Source organism: Cucurbita pepo, chromosome LG19 (genome assembly GCF_002806865.2).
Source record: "Cucurbita pepo subsp. pepo cultivar mu-cu-16 chromosome LG19, ASM280686v2, whole genome shotgun sequence".
In the NCBI taxonomy this organism is placed as follows: Eukaryota; Viridiplantae; Streptophyta; class Magnoliopsida; order Cucurbitales; family Cucurbitaceae; genus Cucurbita; species Cucurbita pepo.
The window spans coordinates 7660629-7675696 of record NC_036656.1 but is presented as its reverse complement, the minus strand read 5'-3'; the positions used below and the strand labels follow the sequence as shown (position 1 = coordinate 7675696).

The 15068-nt window shown below is 36.2% G+C and overlaps 3 protein-coding genes across 4 annotated transcripts; 1 reads left to right on the top strand and 2 right to left on the bottom strand.

The window, feature by feature from the left end:
• Window positions 1-399: 399 nt before the first annotated feature.
• LOC111782015 ((S)-2-hydroxy-acid oxidase GLO1-like) lies at window positions 400-4055 on the top strand. Of its 2 annotated transcripts, none has more exons than XM_023662770.1 (12): window positions 400-554; window positions 1091-1249; window positions 1343-1467; window positions 2042-2088; window positions 2194-2271; window positions 2360-2484; window positions 2581-2647; window positions 2979-3041; window positions 3123-3192; window positions 3266-3366; window positions 3450-3554; window positions 3646-4055. In XM_023662770.1, the coding sequence occupies exons 2-12, from the start codon at window positions 1113-1115 to the stop codon at window positions 3829-3831; spliced, it is 1104 nt and encodes a 367-aa protein (XP_023518538.1). In that variant the 5' UTR covers window positions 400-554; window positions 1091-1112; the 3' UTR covers window positions 3832-4055. The 2 variants fall into 2 exon arrangements, with proteins under 2 accessions (XP_023518538.1, XP_023518539.1); XM_023662771.1 differs by lacking the exon at window positions 400-554 and adding an exon at window positions 564-654.
• A 1827-nt stretch (window positions 4056-5882) lies between these two features.
• LOC111782051 (protein TIFY 5A-like) lies at window positions 5883-6976 on the bottom strand. Its single transcript, XM_023662823.1, has 2 exons — window positions 6770-6976; window positions 5883-6246 (listed from the first exon to the last, which is right to left on the bottom strand). The coding sequence occupies exons 1-2, from the start codon at window positions 6941-6943 to the stop codon at window positions 6052-6054; spliced, it is 369 nt and encodes a 122-aa protein (XP_023518591.1). The 5' UTR covers window positions 6944-6976; the 3' UTR covers window positions 5883-6051.
• Window positions 6977-11194: 4218 nt separating this feature from the next.
• On the bottom strand, window positions 11195-13520 carry LOC111781088 (9-cis-epoxycarotenoid dioxygenase NCED3, chloroplastic-like). Its single transcript, XM_023661512.1, has one exon. It carries the CDS (start codon window positions 13236-13238, stop codon window positions 11481-11483), a length of 1758 nt encoding a protein of 585 aa, XP_023517280.1. The 5' UTR covers window positions 13239-13520; the 3' UTR covers window positions 11195-11480.
• Between the last annotated feature and the right edge of the window lie 1548 nt (window positions 13521-15068).

Sequence of the window (15068 nt, the reverse complement as noted above, 5' to 3'; positions counted from 1 at the left end):
CTATTTAGATTGCTCTGAGTTACCATCTCGAGTTTGTCCAAAATATTCCAATCCAACTCAATCGTGTACCCATTAGCTCATGTTTTAAAGTAATCATTGAATTGAATCATATATTTGTGAAACTTTCAATCACCCTCCAATTTTTCTTCATCATCGGTTCACATGGAACAGCAATTGTAAATCAATTGCTTACATACATCATTGAAGAACGGGATGTTATCGAGGATTGAGCATAACTGACACTCCTGCAAACGCCCTCCACACAAGTTCTTACTCGCGATCCATTTGAGAAATATCCGTGAAACAGATTTGGTTGCAAACGCTCACCTTGAAAATCCAATCCAAACAATGTGGCCGCTCTCTCTCTTCCTCAATTTGATCCCCACCCCCCTTTTGTCTCTATCACTCTTGTGCTATATTTGTTGTTTGTTTTCGCACTCTCCATTTCGAGAGCTCAATCTCTCTCTCGATCGCTCGTCTTTCCCTCTTCTCTTCGTTATCTTTAAGCCCTTTTGATCACTTCCATTCATTCATTCTCATTGCCACAGATAAGGGTATGCTCTACCTCTCTCTCTCTCTCTCTCTCGCTTATATGATAGTTCTTCTGCAACTTTTGATTTGATCTGTTCATCTTCCTCTATCTGGGGTTTTGTGGTATTACACGCATGTCTTGTTCGATCATTCATTTGGGTCTTTCGAGTTTTGTGTTTCATGCAGTTTTGATTGTTTCTACTCTGTTTCATTCATATGGGTTTTGATTCTTTTGGACTGATTTTCACTTATGCTCTGTGAATTTGCTTTTCTGTTTCATTCTCTATTTGTCGATGAAATTAGAACGAATGAATGAATTAAATCCGATGTTTTCTGGTTCATGTAGACTCATGTAGACTCATATCTTGATTGATAGAAGTTTTTTAAAGTGAAAAAGCATTGAAACAATGATTATATGATCTTAAACACCATTCGTATGCATTCCTTTTCTCTGGGTCTCGATGAGAATCATCGCTTTATCCTTATTCACTGTCACAAGAATAAGTTTGGTATCAAATATTTGAGATGGTTTCAATTTGGTGGGCTTTGAATCACACAGATTTGAGTACTCTGTTTGAAAGATGGAGATCACTAATGTCACGGAGTATGAGGCTATTGCAAAGGAGAAGTTGCCTAAGATGGTTTATGACTACTACGCATCTGGCGCAGAGGACCAGTGGACCCTGAAGGAAAACAGAAATGCATTTTCCAGGATTTTGTACGTTTCTTTCCATGTTTATCAGTCCTTTCCAGTTCAAAGTTGCTTTGTTATCCAAAATTATGAATGGAAATCTCTCTTTCACTGACACAGGTTCCGCCCCCGTATTCTTATTGATGTGAGTAAGATAGACATGTCTACAACTGTGTTGGGATTCAAGATTTCAATGCCCATTATGATTGCTCCAACTGCCATGCAAAAGATGGCTCACCCTGAAGGTAAGAACTTCCTAATCCCGATGTCTAGCAAATTATGCATGTTAGGAATCACGATTCTACTCAATGGTATGATATTGTCCACTTTGTGGGACTCCCTCCCAACAAAGTACACCATAGAGTCTCCCCTAAGGTCTATATAGCCTCAAACAAAGTACACCGTAGAGCCTCCCCTGAAGTCTATGTAGCATCGAACAAAGTACATCATTTGTTCGACACATGAATCCCTTTTGACTATACCTTCGAGGCTAGTAATTTCTTTGTTTGACACTTGAGAATTTTATTGACATTGCTAAATTAAGGGCATGACTATGATACTATGTTAAGAATCACGACTCTCCACAATGGTATGATATTGTCCACTTTGAGCATAAGCTCTCATTGCTTTATTTTGAGCTTCCCTACCAATGGAGATGTATTCCTTACTTATAAACTCATAATCATCCTCTAGCCAATGTGAGACTTCCTCCCAACAATCCTCAAGTGTCGGTCTATTATGGTGTTTTTGAGCTGATTTTCACTTCCATTCCTACAAGGACAGCGTTTTCATCTGAATGATATTGTCGTTTCAATGCAGGGGAATATGCAACCGCCAGAGCAGCATCTGCAGCGGGCACAATTATGGTCTAAAGTTCTACTATTCTCTCAAATGTTTTGTACATAATATTGTTTTGAATTAAGGACTGTTTATTTCTATGCTTGATTCGAGTGATTCTTGAATTGTTTCAGACCCTTTCCTCATGGGCTACTTCCAGTGTGGAAGAAGTTTCTTCCACTGGACCTGGGATTCGGTTCTTCCAGCTATATGTAAGAACAATCTGTATGACTAACTTATGCTGCAAAATACAATTAGTCTTAACGTGTTTTACCCGAATTTGTGTGATTGCTTATTCAGGTGTACAAGGACAGAAATGTGGTGGCGCAGCTTGTGAGAAGAGCTGAAAAGGCTGGTTTCAAAGCCATTGCTCTGACTGTGGACACTCCACGGCTTGGTCGAAGGGAAGCTGATATCAAGAACAGGTGTGTATGGATTTATTGAGTCAGCTGATATTGGTTTAGGTAGACAGTAAACCTTATTAACAAATGTTTATCACACATAAATGGCTTTTGATGCAGATTTACTCTGCCACCATTTTTGACATTGAAGAACTTTGAGGGATTGGATCTTGGTAAAATGGACGAGGTAAGTGTGAAATGTCACTCTATTCTGTTCAACACAACTCTTTGTGGGAAGCGCTCGCACTCTTTAATAAGACAAATCGAGAAGGGATTACAAGACACTCTGTAAAAACTACCACACTCTGTGCTTTGGATTTCTTGGGATGAAAACCTAGGTAGAGTTGAGGGGTATTTATAGTAGAAATTAGACCATCTATTCCTAAAATATCTAGCTCATATAATTATTGGGTCTGATGCTACTGGGCTAGTGATGGTATTTTAACATATTCTGAGTTCTACTTCCATCAACAATGTTCTCGCAACATTTTCTTTATCTGTGGAGGTGCTTTTTACAGGCAGCTGACTCGGGACTTGCTTCGTATGTTGCGGGGCAGATTGACCGTACTCTCAGTTGGCAGGTAACAGAAAGAAAATGTCATTCAAAGTGAAATAAACAAGACAGCACCATTGAAAAAGCTTCTTTTTACATTTACTTACAGGATGTGAAGTGGCTCCAGACCATCACCAAGCTGCCAATTCTCGTGAAGGGTGTACTTACTGCTGAGGACAGTAAGTAAATTCATAATAAGACATTCATTGCGATGATTTTAATGTATTCTGATGCTTGGCCTCCAAATTGCAGCAAGGATTGCCGTTCAAAGTGGAGCTGCTGGAATAATTGTTTCAAATCACGGCGCTCGTCAACTCGACTATGTCCCTGCAACCATTATGGCTTTGGAAGAGGTACTTACTACAACTTGACTATGTCCCTTTTGTTTGCCTGAAACAAAACATGTCATCATCTTTTGAGCTATTGATGATCTCAGGTTGTTAAAGCTGCCAGAGGTGAAGTTCCTGTTTTCCTGGATGGCGGTGTTCGACGTGGAACAGACGTTTTCAAAGCATTGGCACTTGGAGCATCTGGCATATTTGTAAGTAAAAAGAACACATATCAGACAATCACTTAGCTACTAGCTGAGGACTGAATGATCACTTATCAAGTATCTTATTCATCAATGTTAGATTGGGAGGCCAGTGGTGTTCTCTTTGGCAGCAGAGGGCGAGGCTGGGGTGAGGAAGGTGCTTCAGATGCTGCGCGATGAGTTCGAGCTGACCATGGCATTGAGCGGCTGTCGCTCGATTCAGGAGATTACCCGCAACCATATTGTGGCTGACTGGGACACTCCTCGCATCGTGCCGAGGCTATGAGATGGGTTGGCAGTCTATTCTTGGGGTTCTTCTGATATATAGCCATATGATGTTGTGTTATGATAAAAATATGTAATGTCTTCTTGAATGGGATATTACATTCATCCTATATTGTTTCTGTTGCCAACATTGATATGTTACTGTCTGAAGTTGACAACTTTTATGTGTTTTTGATTGCTGGTACAGTTGGTTTAAAGGAAAAATGGCAAAAAAAAAAAAAAAAAGGTTATTTTGGTTTTCATGTTATTTCATGGAGTACAATTTAGAAATGATTTGGTTTTCGTGTTGTTCATCGTACCGGGATTTTCAATCTTCAATGCTTCACCAAATCTCGGTCGTAGCTTGTAAGGCGCTTTTGGCGATCCCCTAACAAGATCTAACACTTCTTCTCTTGCTTTATATGTCTTGTCATAACTCATACTATCGCCAAATTTTCATGTCGTCAAAACAAGAAGACGGGCCAGACATGATGATTGAGTTACCCCGAGGGTTCTTCCACAAAAGGTTGAGATATTATACTAACAGGTTCATGAGGAACCTCGATATTCTGTATGTGTATGTCTACATCTATCTCGTCATCTTCATCTACATCCAACTCATCGCCTTATATCTCCGTCCTACTCATCATCTCCATCTCTACCGAGTTCATCATCTCCATTTACATTTGGCTCATCATCTTCATCTACGTCAAACTCATGTCTCCCCTTTCCACCATCCACGGACGCAATGGGATACCTCCCAAATTAAACAGTGGAGTAAGTGATGGTACCATATTTCATCTTTGGATATATTTTGTCCTTCCATGCCTACTCGAAACTTTGGCACAATGGATATGTAAAGAGGTATCCCACATCAAAAAAGTGTGACGGTCAACAAATGCATAGACATTGGAGCACACATCTTAACACTAACATCAAATTCATCTAATCTATAAGCTCATGATACTCAGATATCTACGTCAAAATAATTTTTTGGTTGTCTCAACTAGTAATATAAACTGTGATCGAGAAATATGATAATTCAACCAATTTTCATTTTTGGCATTTAAACATTACAAACCCTGTTCTAAGTGTTGTTAGTCGAAAAATTTTGTAAAAAAAAAAAGTATAAAAGTAATTTCATGCTTATTATATATCATAATCATCGCCATGGAATTAATTCTTTTATATATAAAAAGGGGGGGAAGTCCATTTTTCTGGAACTTTCCGTTAAAATACTCCCCGTTTTCCCTCAAATTTCATTGCCAAAATATTTGAAAAGTCTATATTTATAAATAAGAAAAACGTTCCAAATCTCCAAAATGAATTTCTCTGTAATTTCAGGAATCTTCCTGATCTTCCTGTGAATTTTATGTCCAATTGGTACTAATATACGAGTTTAGTAACGACGTATCTTAACAGACTAAGAACAACAAGATCGCGTAAAGAATCTTCTTTTTACTCTTTACGAGGTATTAACAACTTTCTGTCAATTGAACACCAAACGAATGTTTGACGTCGATGGATGTCTAGGAGGTCCTAAATATGAACTTTAACTCACGTTGATGTATTAGCAATATTTCATTTTCTTCGATCTTATATTTTATTACTTTGTCATGGGGAGTTAGTGCTTGCTATCTAAGAATTGTCGAGTAAATAGTTCAGATTCAGACGCGACCTTTGCTCTGTGGCGATACGGACTCGACATTAGTCAATAGAAGCGCTACTTCCTCTTTACAACCTCATCTTTGAAATGAAAGCGCAAAGAAATTACTCGATGAGTTGTAACTAACTAATAAAGGCTCGATGTTTGATAGTAACTTCTTTCGTTTGGTAGAATGACGAAAGACTACTTCAATGAAGGAAATCTCCGAAAACTCGAGAGGGTAACTTTTGGAAGTGTTTGCCGGTAACCGAAGCGTCAAAGCATAATAAAAATGAATGAGTTTAGCTAACCGAATCCAATCCATAAACCCGAAAACGAAACAAAGTTCACTTTATTTACAATCTTAACATTTTTATTAATTAGTTGGAAATTAGATTGAGTTGATAATTTATATAAATGGATTATTCTTATGTATATGGATTCTAAAAACACAGAGAAAGTTAATTTTAATGCTAAAGAATTAAACAAAAACCAAAAACATAGTAATTTACAAAAAAAAAAAAACAAAACAAAAAAAGGGACATCAAGAACTTGATCTAAAACATTTTCTAAACCCCAAATGACTTGTAATTAGCTTCAGTGATTGTATGGAGATGTTGCTTGGACTCTATGCTTCCTCTTCTGCAGAAATCTTTGCAGCGATCTCTTCATAGAGAGCCCGGAAGTGGTCGGTGTCCGAGGTACGGGAGATTGTTGTAGCATCGGCGATGTCGGTTCATTCAAGTCTTTCTCCTCCATTTCTCTAGTTGCCAGCTTTAAAATCGCTCGTGCCTGCAATATCCACCGATCCAATCATTAATCAAAATCTGAATCTAACTTGATTAATTTAGTTTCGAATTAATTAGGGTAATTATTAGTAGGAGGGTATTTGAATTTAATTAATTAAATAAATAAATGATATAATTAATAAAATAATAAAAGATTACGTAAATCACTAGATTAGTCTATTGTCCATAAGATTAAAGAAATAAAAAGAAGACGTATAAGAAAACGTGCGTTTTTCTATTCATAGAAGAATTAGGTGTAGCCAATTTTAGTGGGGTGAAAACGACATGTCAACAAAGCAAAACGCGGTGTCGGCCTAACGACGGAAACTAAACCACGCGCTGGGTCGCGTGAAGATTTCGTGTCAAATTATTTATAAAAAAAAAAAAAAAAAAAAAAAAAAAGTACGAGGTGGTCACAGCCAGCCAATCAATGATTTGGCGCCACGTAGCTCTTTAGAAATTTAGACAAACCGGGTGCACGAAAGTTCCGTACTACAAATCGTATAAAAAAGGGTTGGTTTTGGTACCTGAAGCTCGGTAACGTCGCAGACGCAGATCCGGCCGTTGTAGAAGATGGTGAGTTGCTGGCTTTGAAGGCTGCCGTTATCGGCGGAAGAGGAGGCGGCGGCGGTGGTGGTGGGAGAAAGGCGAAGTTCTAAGTTGCAGTTTCGCCTCATTCTGAGAGACGAGTTTGCTGTCATCACAACGAAAATCTGAGTAATGAGAGAGAGAGAGAGAGAGAAAGTAGATTTTGTGAAAATGAAAACAGAGGTGGAGTATTTATGGGGATAGGTGGGGTATACGGCGTCGTTTTCAAGGAAGATCAAACGCACGTGATAAATGATATTTGCTTATATAACTGTACAATCTTTTGTTACGGCCACCACCACTACTTCCTGTCCTCTTACAATTCTCCACGTCGCCTTTTTTTTTTCTTTTTATAATTTTCTATTTAATAATAATTTAATATTCTGAAAGCCTTAATTTTTTTTTATAGTAAACGAAATGACCTTAAAAATAATTAACTAATTACATTTTATTGAATTTTATAAAATAAAACTTAAAATAATACGACTCATTTTAAACAAGAAAAAGGAAAATGGACAATATTTCAAGTTAGTTTTAAAAGTATGAAAAGTAAAAGGAAAAAAAAAAAAGAATACTTTTGTAATTTATTTTAACAAAATAAAATAATCACATTTTAAAATTAAAAAACATTCTCTATAACCACAAAAGTGTTGTTATTCTTTGGAATTATGTAATAACTAAAAAAATTTATTTTCGATCCCGAAAATGAAAAAACTCGATGATATTATTTACAAGCTATAAACCAAAATTTAAAAAATAAATAAATAAATTTGTCGAGCAAATATTTAGTGAATAACTTGAAATAAAAAATTAATATTACTTGGCCGACACTTTTTTTTTTTTTTTAATTTTTCTTTAATAATAACGTTCACATTCTTGAGAGAGAGAAAAAACGTTTTTTAAAAAATAAATAACTAAACAAATTAAAAATTACTTTCAACAAGAAAAAAAAAAGTTAGATTTGAAAAACGTTATTTTAAATTTTAATCCAATTCGGATAATTTTCAAACTTTGACTTCTACGTCCGCTTGTAATTAAATTTTTTTCTTTATAAAAAAAATTCAGATTTGGACCAATTCTTTGAGGTTTAATTTATTTCAATATAAATTTTATTTTTACGTCATAAATATGTGAAATTACAAATAAATTTCTCAATATTTTTTATATTATTTTTGTTAAAGTCGTGGAATGTCATAAGTATCTCAAAAATATTTACGAGGGAGGGAGTGGCAGTTTTGCTAGATATTTATAAGAGAGAAAGAACGAATTCATGTTTTGCACGCGCAAATCATGTGGGAGAAAGTCGTTGAAATTTATAAATTCTGCAATGCTTAATGGACCCACATGCATGTGAGTTAATAGTGTGAATATAAGTACTATGCATCCAATTCTATCAACTTAGTAGGTCCACGTCTTCTATCGACATAATAGGTCAACGTCTTTGTGTTTATGTGTAGATTATATATAGAGAAGTCTTATGCATTCAACATTATTCGATAAAAGAAAGTAGAGTCAAACGAACCGTCATGATACATGTTATATGGGAATACATTTCCCGACTTCAACTATGAGATCACTTAGAAATAGAAAAACAAGTTAGATACTAAGCTAATCGAATACCGAACTCTTGAATTGAGACGAAAATGATACCTAAACTGCATTAAAGTTGTGATAAGATAATTCTACAAAAGTCAATCGAGACTCAACTCCTTGAATCGATGAAAGGGACCTAAATCTACACTAGGGTTGCCCGGGAACAAGTATTTATAAACCCTAGTGGGGATGGATTACCAAAAGGGCGAAGATTTTTATTTTATTTATTTTTTGATGTGGGGGTATTTTGGTCATTTTGGTTGTTTTGAAAGGAAGTGCTTGTAAGTCGTTTGTTTATGAAATTAATAAGGTGGGAAGCTGAAGAGAAAATTAAATGTTATTTTGGTTTTGGTGTAAAATGTAACGTCTTTTCAAATTATGAAGAGCCTCTTCCTTTTCATTTCTATTTTTTATGAAAACATCATCGACGACCATGCATTAAAGATTTGTTCTGACACTGAAATATGCTCGAATTGTATATAATTTATAGTATTTGACGGGGACATACGTGGAAGTAGAAGCCATAGAGAAGCCACTGCGATGATCTGTAAATGATTTAGTTTCACATATTCTATGGTGGATGTGTTTTGTTGTCCAGAATTCTTGGGAATGTCCAGCTTTTGGGCCTTTTATATTGTAGCGTTGTTCACCATTAATTGCAGAAGAAGAGCTTTTGGGATGCTGAAACGGCAGGGCAAAGTATGAGAAATGAAGCCAATCAAATTCCATGGCAGGTGGGGGGATGGGCGGGCGCCTTTTTGAGCGCCCACATGGCGGCACTCGAGGCGGGACACGCCTGCTCGCCCGCGCGCACGCTCTTGCATTCCCTTTGCCTTACATTGAACCTGATCAACCTTCGGCGGCATGCATTTTGGGGATGTTTCAACGTAAACTCTTTTGCCCTTCGTTGCCTCTCAACTGAGAACTCAAAACCTCTCAACATAGACAACCTTTTGGGTTTTGCCTTACATTGAACCTGTTCCTCTTCCTCCCAATGCTTTTTGGGGATGTTTCACTTTCCATCAACCTTTGGGGACGTTAAGGAGTGGTAGTTTTTTTTGTAAGTCGAACATTTTTGTCATGTTTGTTGTTACAATTTTGTTCCTATTGTTCGAATGGATTAAAGATCTCGAGGTTTCTTCCCAACATTCTTAAACATTAAAAAGTGTCTAATGAAGACATGAAATTGTCATTTTTATCCCTAAACTTTTAAACATATGTAATAGGTTATTAAACATTTAATTTTGTGTTGTAAAAGTCATTAACTTATTAATTAGATTTGTTTAAAATTTAACGAGTAATTAGGGAGGTGGGTTTGCTCTTTTCAAGTCATTCCAGCTTTAATCTAACTAATTTTATTTACCACTAACTAATTAAGTATAAAAGTACTTAATACATGACATAATATACTTAATGTATGAAATGACAATATTACCCCTCCGTTGCCTAATCTCTCTTTTGTTGACGTGGAGCACCAACTTTTGGATTTCGGCTAGAAACACGCAGCTCCAACCGGTAGCGGGTGATTGTCGGATTCAAACACGTCAAAATATTCCTAATTAATTCCTTTTAAAATAAAAAAGTCACAAAAAAAAAAACTATTAATTAAGTAGGGAAGGTTCAGAGTTCATTAGTTTATTGCATGCATAATTTCCAAGAACCAAAATTTAAATTTAAATAATAATAACTCAGCTTAGAGAAGAGACCACGAATTTGAAAACAACAAATTCCCATATGGGGATTTGATTGATTATTATAATACCAAAAAAACAAAAAACTCGAGGCAGTGATTGCGCCAATTAGATCCAGAAATGTGTGGGTGAAAATTATTGTACACAAATAATAATAATAATCAAACCCATCATTTTGGGGTTGCAATTGATTCTAGTAATAAGGTGATGACTAAAGTTTTTTTTTTTTTTTTTGGTGGGTTGAAATTAACATATTAGGATTGAAGGAGCTTGGAAATTACTCATCTAAATTTATTTTTATTTTTAAACATCAATTTATTAGAAATTTCTCACGACTAATTGATTCCTACCCTAACAAACAAACTCATGACTTTACCGGCAAAACAAGTGGAAAAAGTTGAATGAATTGGAATCGGTGGAAATGGGTCGGTGGAAAATTGTAACTTTTTTAAAAAATAATTTAGAAAAAAAAAGAGAAAAGAAAACACGACAGGCTTTTTTAAGTTCCGACAGTCAAAAGTCGGAGTGAGAGATTCAGTGTTGAGACGAAAGAAAAAAAAAAGAGGAGAGATTTTGCTGACTTTTTGGACAACCTACGACAAAGGGCGAGTGGGACTCTTTTGTTCCTACCAATAATCAAAATCATAAGCCTAATTTAAAAAGTTAATCCTACGGCCAACATTTAATGTTCGGCAAAGTTAATTCATTATTATTAAAATAAAGTTTCTCTGTTTTGATTGGATTCCCCAGCTAGTTCAATTTTGTCTCATATTATTATTATTATTATTATTCTCCAAGTCTTGTGTTTCCAAACGTGGAATTTAATTACCAACCGACCAACACTTTATTTTAACTTTTTTGGAAAAAAAACACTGTTTTTCTAACTTATTCTACCTTCCACTCCCACTTTATTGATAATTACGTTATTATTTCTTTTACCAAATAAATATATATATATATATATTTATATAATTAATTGAGAGCAAGTCTAAAAAAGAATAACAGCATTTTATTTTTTTTATCAAATAAATAAATTTATTTATATAATTGATCGGGAGCAAGTCTAAAAAGAATAATATCTACGAGTAATTAAGTCACAGCTGTATATTTACTTTTTACAGGACGGGAACAGAAACCAGCTGAGCTCGAAATTACCAAACTGTCCAAAAGCTACAAGCTGGGTTTTTCCTCTACAAATCGCTCACTCAAAATAAAAATAAAAATAAGAAAAAGAAAGGTTGTTCAGATTTTAATGCGAATAGGAGAGAATCCGGGGAGGTGTTTGTAAGCCATCCCACAGGTAATTTCTCCATCCACTCGAAAAATCTTCATACTTTTCAGAGATTTGTTTAAATCAATCAATCAATCAAGCTTGATTTCGCAACTTGGTTGCGTCCACGAATGTCCCATGAAATCCATACGGCACTCGCGACGGCAATTTCACTGTCGCTTCCACCTTCAAATCCATGGCGTTCACTATTTGCAGCTCCGATTTCCACGTCCTCTCGTCGTGTACAAACACAAGAATGTGCCCATCGTCTTCTTCTTCTTCTTCTTCCTTCTCTGAATTAACCTCCTTCGGTAAAAAGAACGGCTCCCCTCCGAATTTTCTACCGCCGTAAATATGTTTTTTTACCTCCCCTGTTACCAGATCAACCTTAGCGAACCCCGAAACCTTCGGCCAAGGCTCTGCAATTGCCAGATACGCGTATCGGGTTTTCCGCCCTAGACGGTTTCTGTTCACCATTCCAGCTTCTAGATTCACCTGTTGCTCCTCCTCGGTGATTATCGGCCGCCGTGTGGACTTCCCCGTCCTTAAATTCAGGCGAATTTCCGATAATACGCTTTTCAAATTCTCGTCGCACTCGTTGAAAATCGAGTCCGGTGGCGTCATGCACGACCCGATCACTACCACCTCCTCTGTTTCCGCCTCCTCCCAAGCATTCCATAAATGGAAACAGAACGTCTCCGGCGACTCTACCCAGATTAAATCCTTCGAATCGGTTGCATTTTTCGGGAGAATCCCAAATCGGGATTTCTTGTTCTTGTCGTAGATCACCGGAGATCCGCCCTTGACCATTTCCTGAAGCTTGAATACTACCTGCTGGTCGGGGATTATGACGAAATTCTCCGTTATGGCGAAATCGTGCATCATCGTCGGAGTTTGGAGAGGAATTTCGACGTCGTTGGATTTGATTCCGTCGGGGGAGAATCGGAAGTATTTGAGATATGGTTTATGAACGACGTCGTAACTAAGCGCGTACATCTCTCTGGAAACTGGGTCCACTTTCGGGTGTGCGATCATTGTGGATTTAAGCTGCGTGTTGAAATCGTAACGGCCCACGGTTTCTAAGTCGCCCGAGGGCGTGATACGCACGTGGTACGGCAAATCGTCTTCTGACATCGCCAGCAGCCGGTCGTTAAAGAACACCAAACCGGCGTTCGCCACTCCTGTTCCGTTTCTATGGTCGACGAGCCCGAACAGCCCTCGAGCGTAGAAGAGGAGCAGCCGCACGATTCCTGAGTGACCGTGGAGTTCGCCAATGGCTTTTGGGAAAATAGACCGCCCGAGTTTCCGTTCTTGGACCAGTCGTTGGGTTTCGGTGAACCGGCAAGCGTAGCTGGCTGAGCCGTCATTGATGGAGACGGCGTGGACCATGCCATCGCCGTCGAAGAGATGGTGACCAGCGGTGGGCTCGAACAGAGGGTTGGCTCCGTTGCGGATGTAGACGCCGTTAATGCAGTCGGGGATGGTTCCGGTGACAGGGAGGTTGTGTTTAATGGGTTGCTCCGGTACCGGAGCGAAATTTCCAGAGATTTGAACACGTGGGTCGGCGGTTTTGGGGAGTGGGTGTTGAAGCTCGAATGAAAGTAAGGCGGATTCGACCATATCTAACGCCATGGAAGCCGTTTTTTGAAGAAAATTCCAACCGGAAATAGAAGCTTTGTTTTCTTCTTTGACAATCAGCTTAATTTTAGAAGTAGTTTGGTCGGGAAAATGAAGAACAGAGGGAGAGTGAAGAACACACTGAACAACGTTATTTCTACGATTGGACTGTTGCCTAATCTTAATATTGTCGAAACAAAGCGGCTTGAATAAGAACGAAGAAGAAGAAGCCGCCATAGCCTAGATTTTGAAGTGAGTGAGTGAGTGAGCAGCAGGCAAAATTGCAGAGGAAATAATTTTGGAAACAGAGACAAAAAAAAAAAAAAGAGGAATTTTGGAGAAGATAAGGAGCGAAAATGAGGTATAAATAGAGGCGGAGCGGTGAGGGAAAGAGCAATGAAGGGGTCCACGTCAGACATTTGCACAACACCACGTGGTTGTCTTGTCCTAAAGGCACTTGGTTTTTTGCTATTCAAACCCTTCCCCATATATACGCTAACTAATTCTTTCTTTATTTTTTCCCATTCCCATTTTTAAATTTTATTCTCCGATCAATATTATCAATTAATTTAAATATAATTACTTATATGGGTTTCATATGAATTAATTTCGAATAATGTGAATAATCGCTATTTAAATAAAGGATCACTGAAAGAGTATGGAGATATTTTTTATCATAAGCTAAACATGGTCAAAGCGAGATATTGAATTCTCCGTCCTTCCCTACTCACTTTATATTTATATACTTATTTATTGGCAGAATATTAGGTTGTAATGTTGAAGGTTAAAACTTTATATTATATTTTTAATTAACATATATTATTAAAGTTTGGAGATTTGAATTTAATATTTATAAGAAGGTCGTTTTTGATACAGAGAAAATCCCGCGTTCGGTCCGGAAAGGCGTCAGGCCGAACCCACGTGGCCGTTTTGTGCGTGGCTTTGAACCACGAAATCTTGGTCACATCAGTTCCGGCCCGAGGGACCCACCTTTTCTTAAGGTTTATGACCACCACATTCCCAACTTTAATTTTATTTTTTAATAATTGATTTGGGTTTTTTATTAGTATAAAATAAGTGAGTTTAATCCAAAAATATATATTAATTTAAGTAATCCCCACGACCGTCGTCTATCTTCTTGATTTAACTTCATATTGAGTGACTAATCTATGGGACACGTAGTCAGAGAGTTGGATAAAATAAAGCTGCCTTCCCCACTTTACCCCTCCGATTTGTCACAACCTGTATTTTACCTTTACACACAAGTGGTAAATTCCCGTCGTTCGCCCATATAAATATATATATAACTGATAAGTNAATCAAAATTTAAATTTAGGAAATAATTTTATATAATGTATTTATATATTCAAATTTAAAAAAACCAATTTTGTATTTTATTATTTTATATGTTATTTTCATGCATTACTAATTTTAAGCAAATGTTAATGAAGAATAAAGTAGCTCATCAAAGCTTAGAAATAACATAAAGAAAAAAAGAAAAAAAAAACTACCTTTTTTTCTATTAAAAAAAAAGGAGAAAATAAAGTACTTTTATTTTATTTTTCTTATACAAAATAATTCTTTTACTGTGTATACGCAACAATAACCTTTGTTGCGTCAATATCAAAACAATATTACGATAATTTAATTTATTATTATTTTTGTTAAATTAATAAAAAAAAATATCGCAAGATATTATATTTGGTATAAAAAATATTTCAAAATTTTCAATAATACTCTTAAAATATTACACAAAAACTAAAAAAAAACAATGAATTAAATTTGTAAAAAAATATAGGTTTNATCTTGATTCAAAAATATTTTCAACATTTAAATATTTTAATTTATTTTTAAAGATTAAATATTTTTAGATGTGGTACTAATAATTGCGCTCAAATATTAATATTAAGGGTATGTTATTATTTTTTTAAGAAGTTTAAAAGTTTTTATTTTTATTTTTATGTTTTAACATGTTTTAAGAATAATAAAATAAACCTTTGTAATGTTGAAGGTATTTTTTAATAAAGTATTAATAGTTTCGGTTCAAAATTAATGGTAAAGATATTT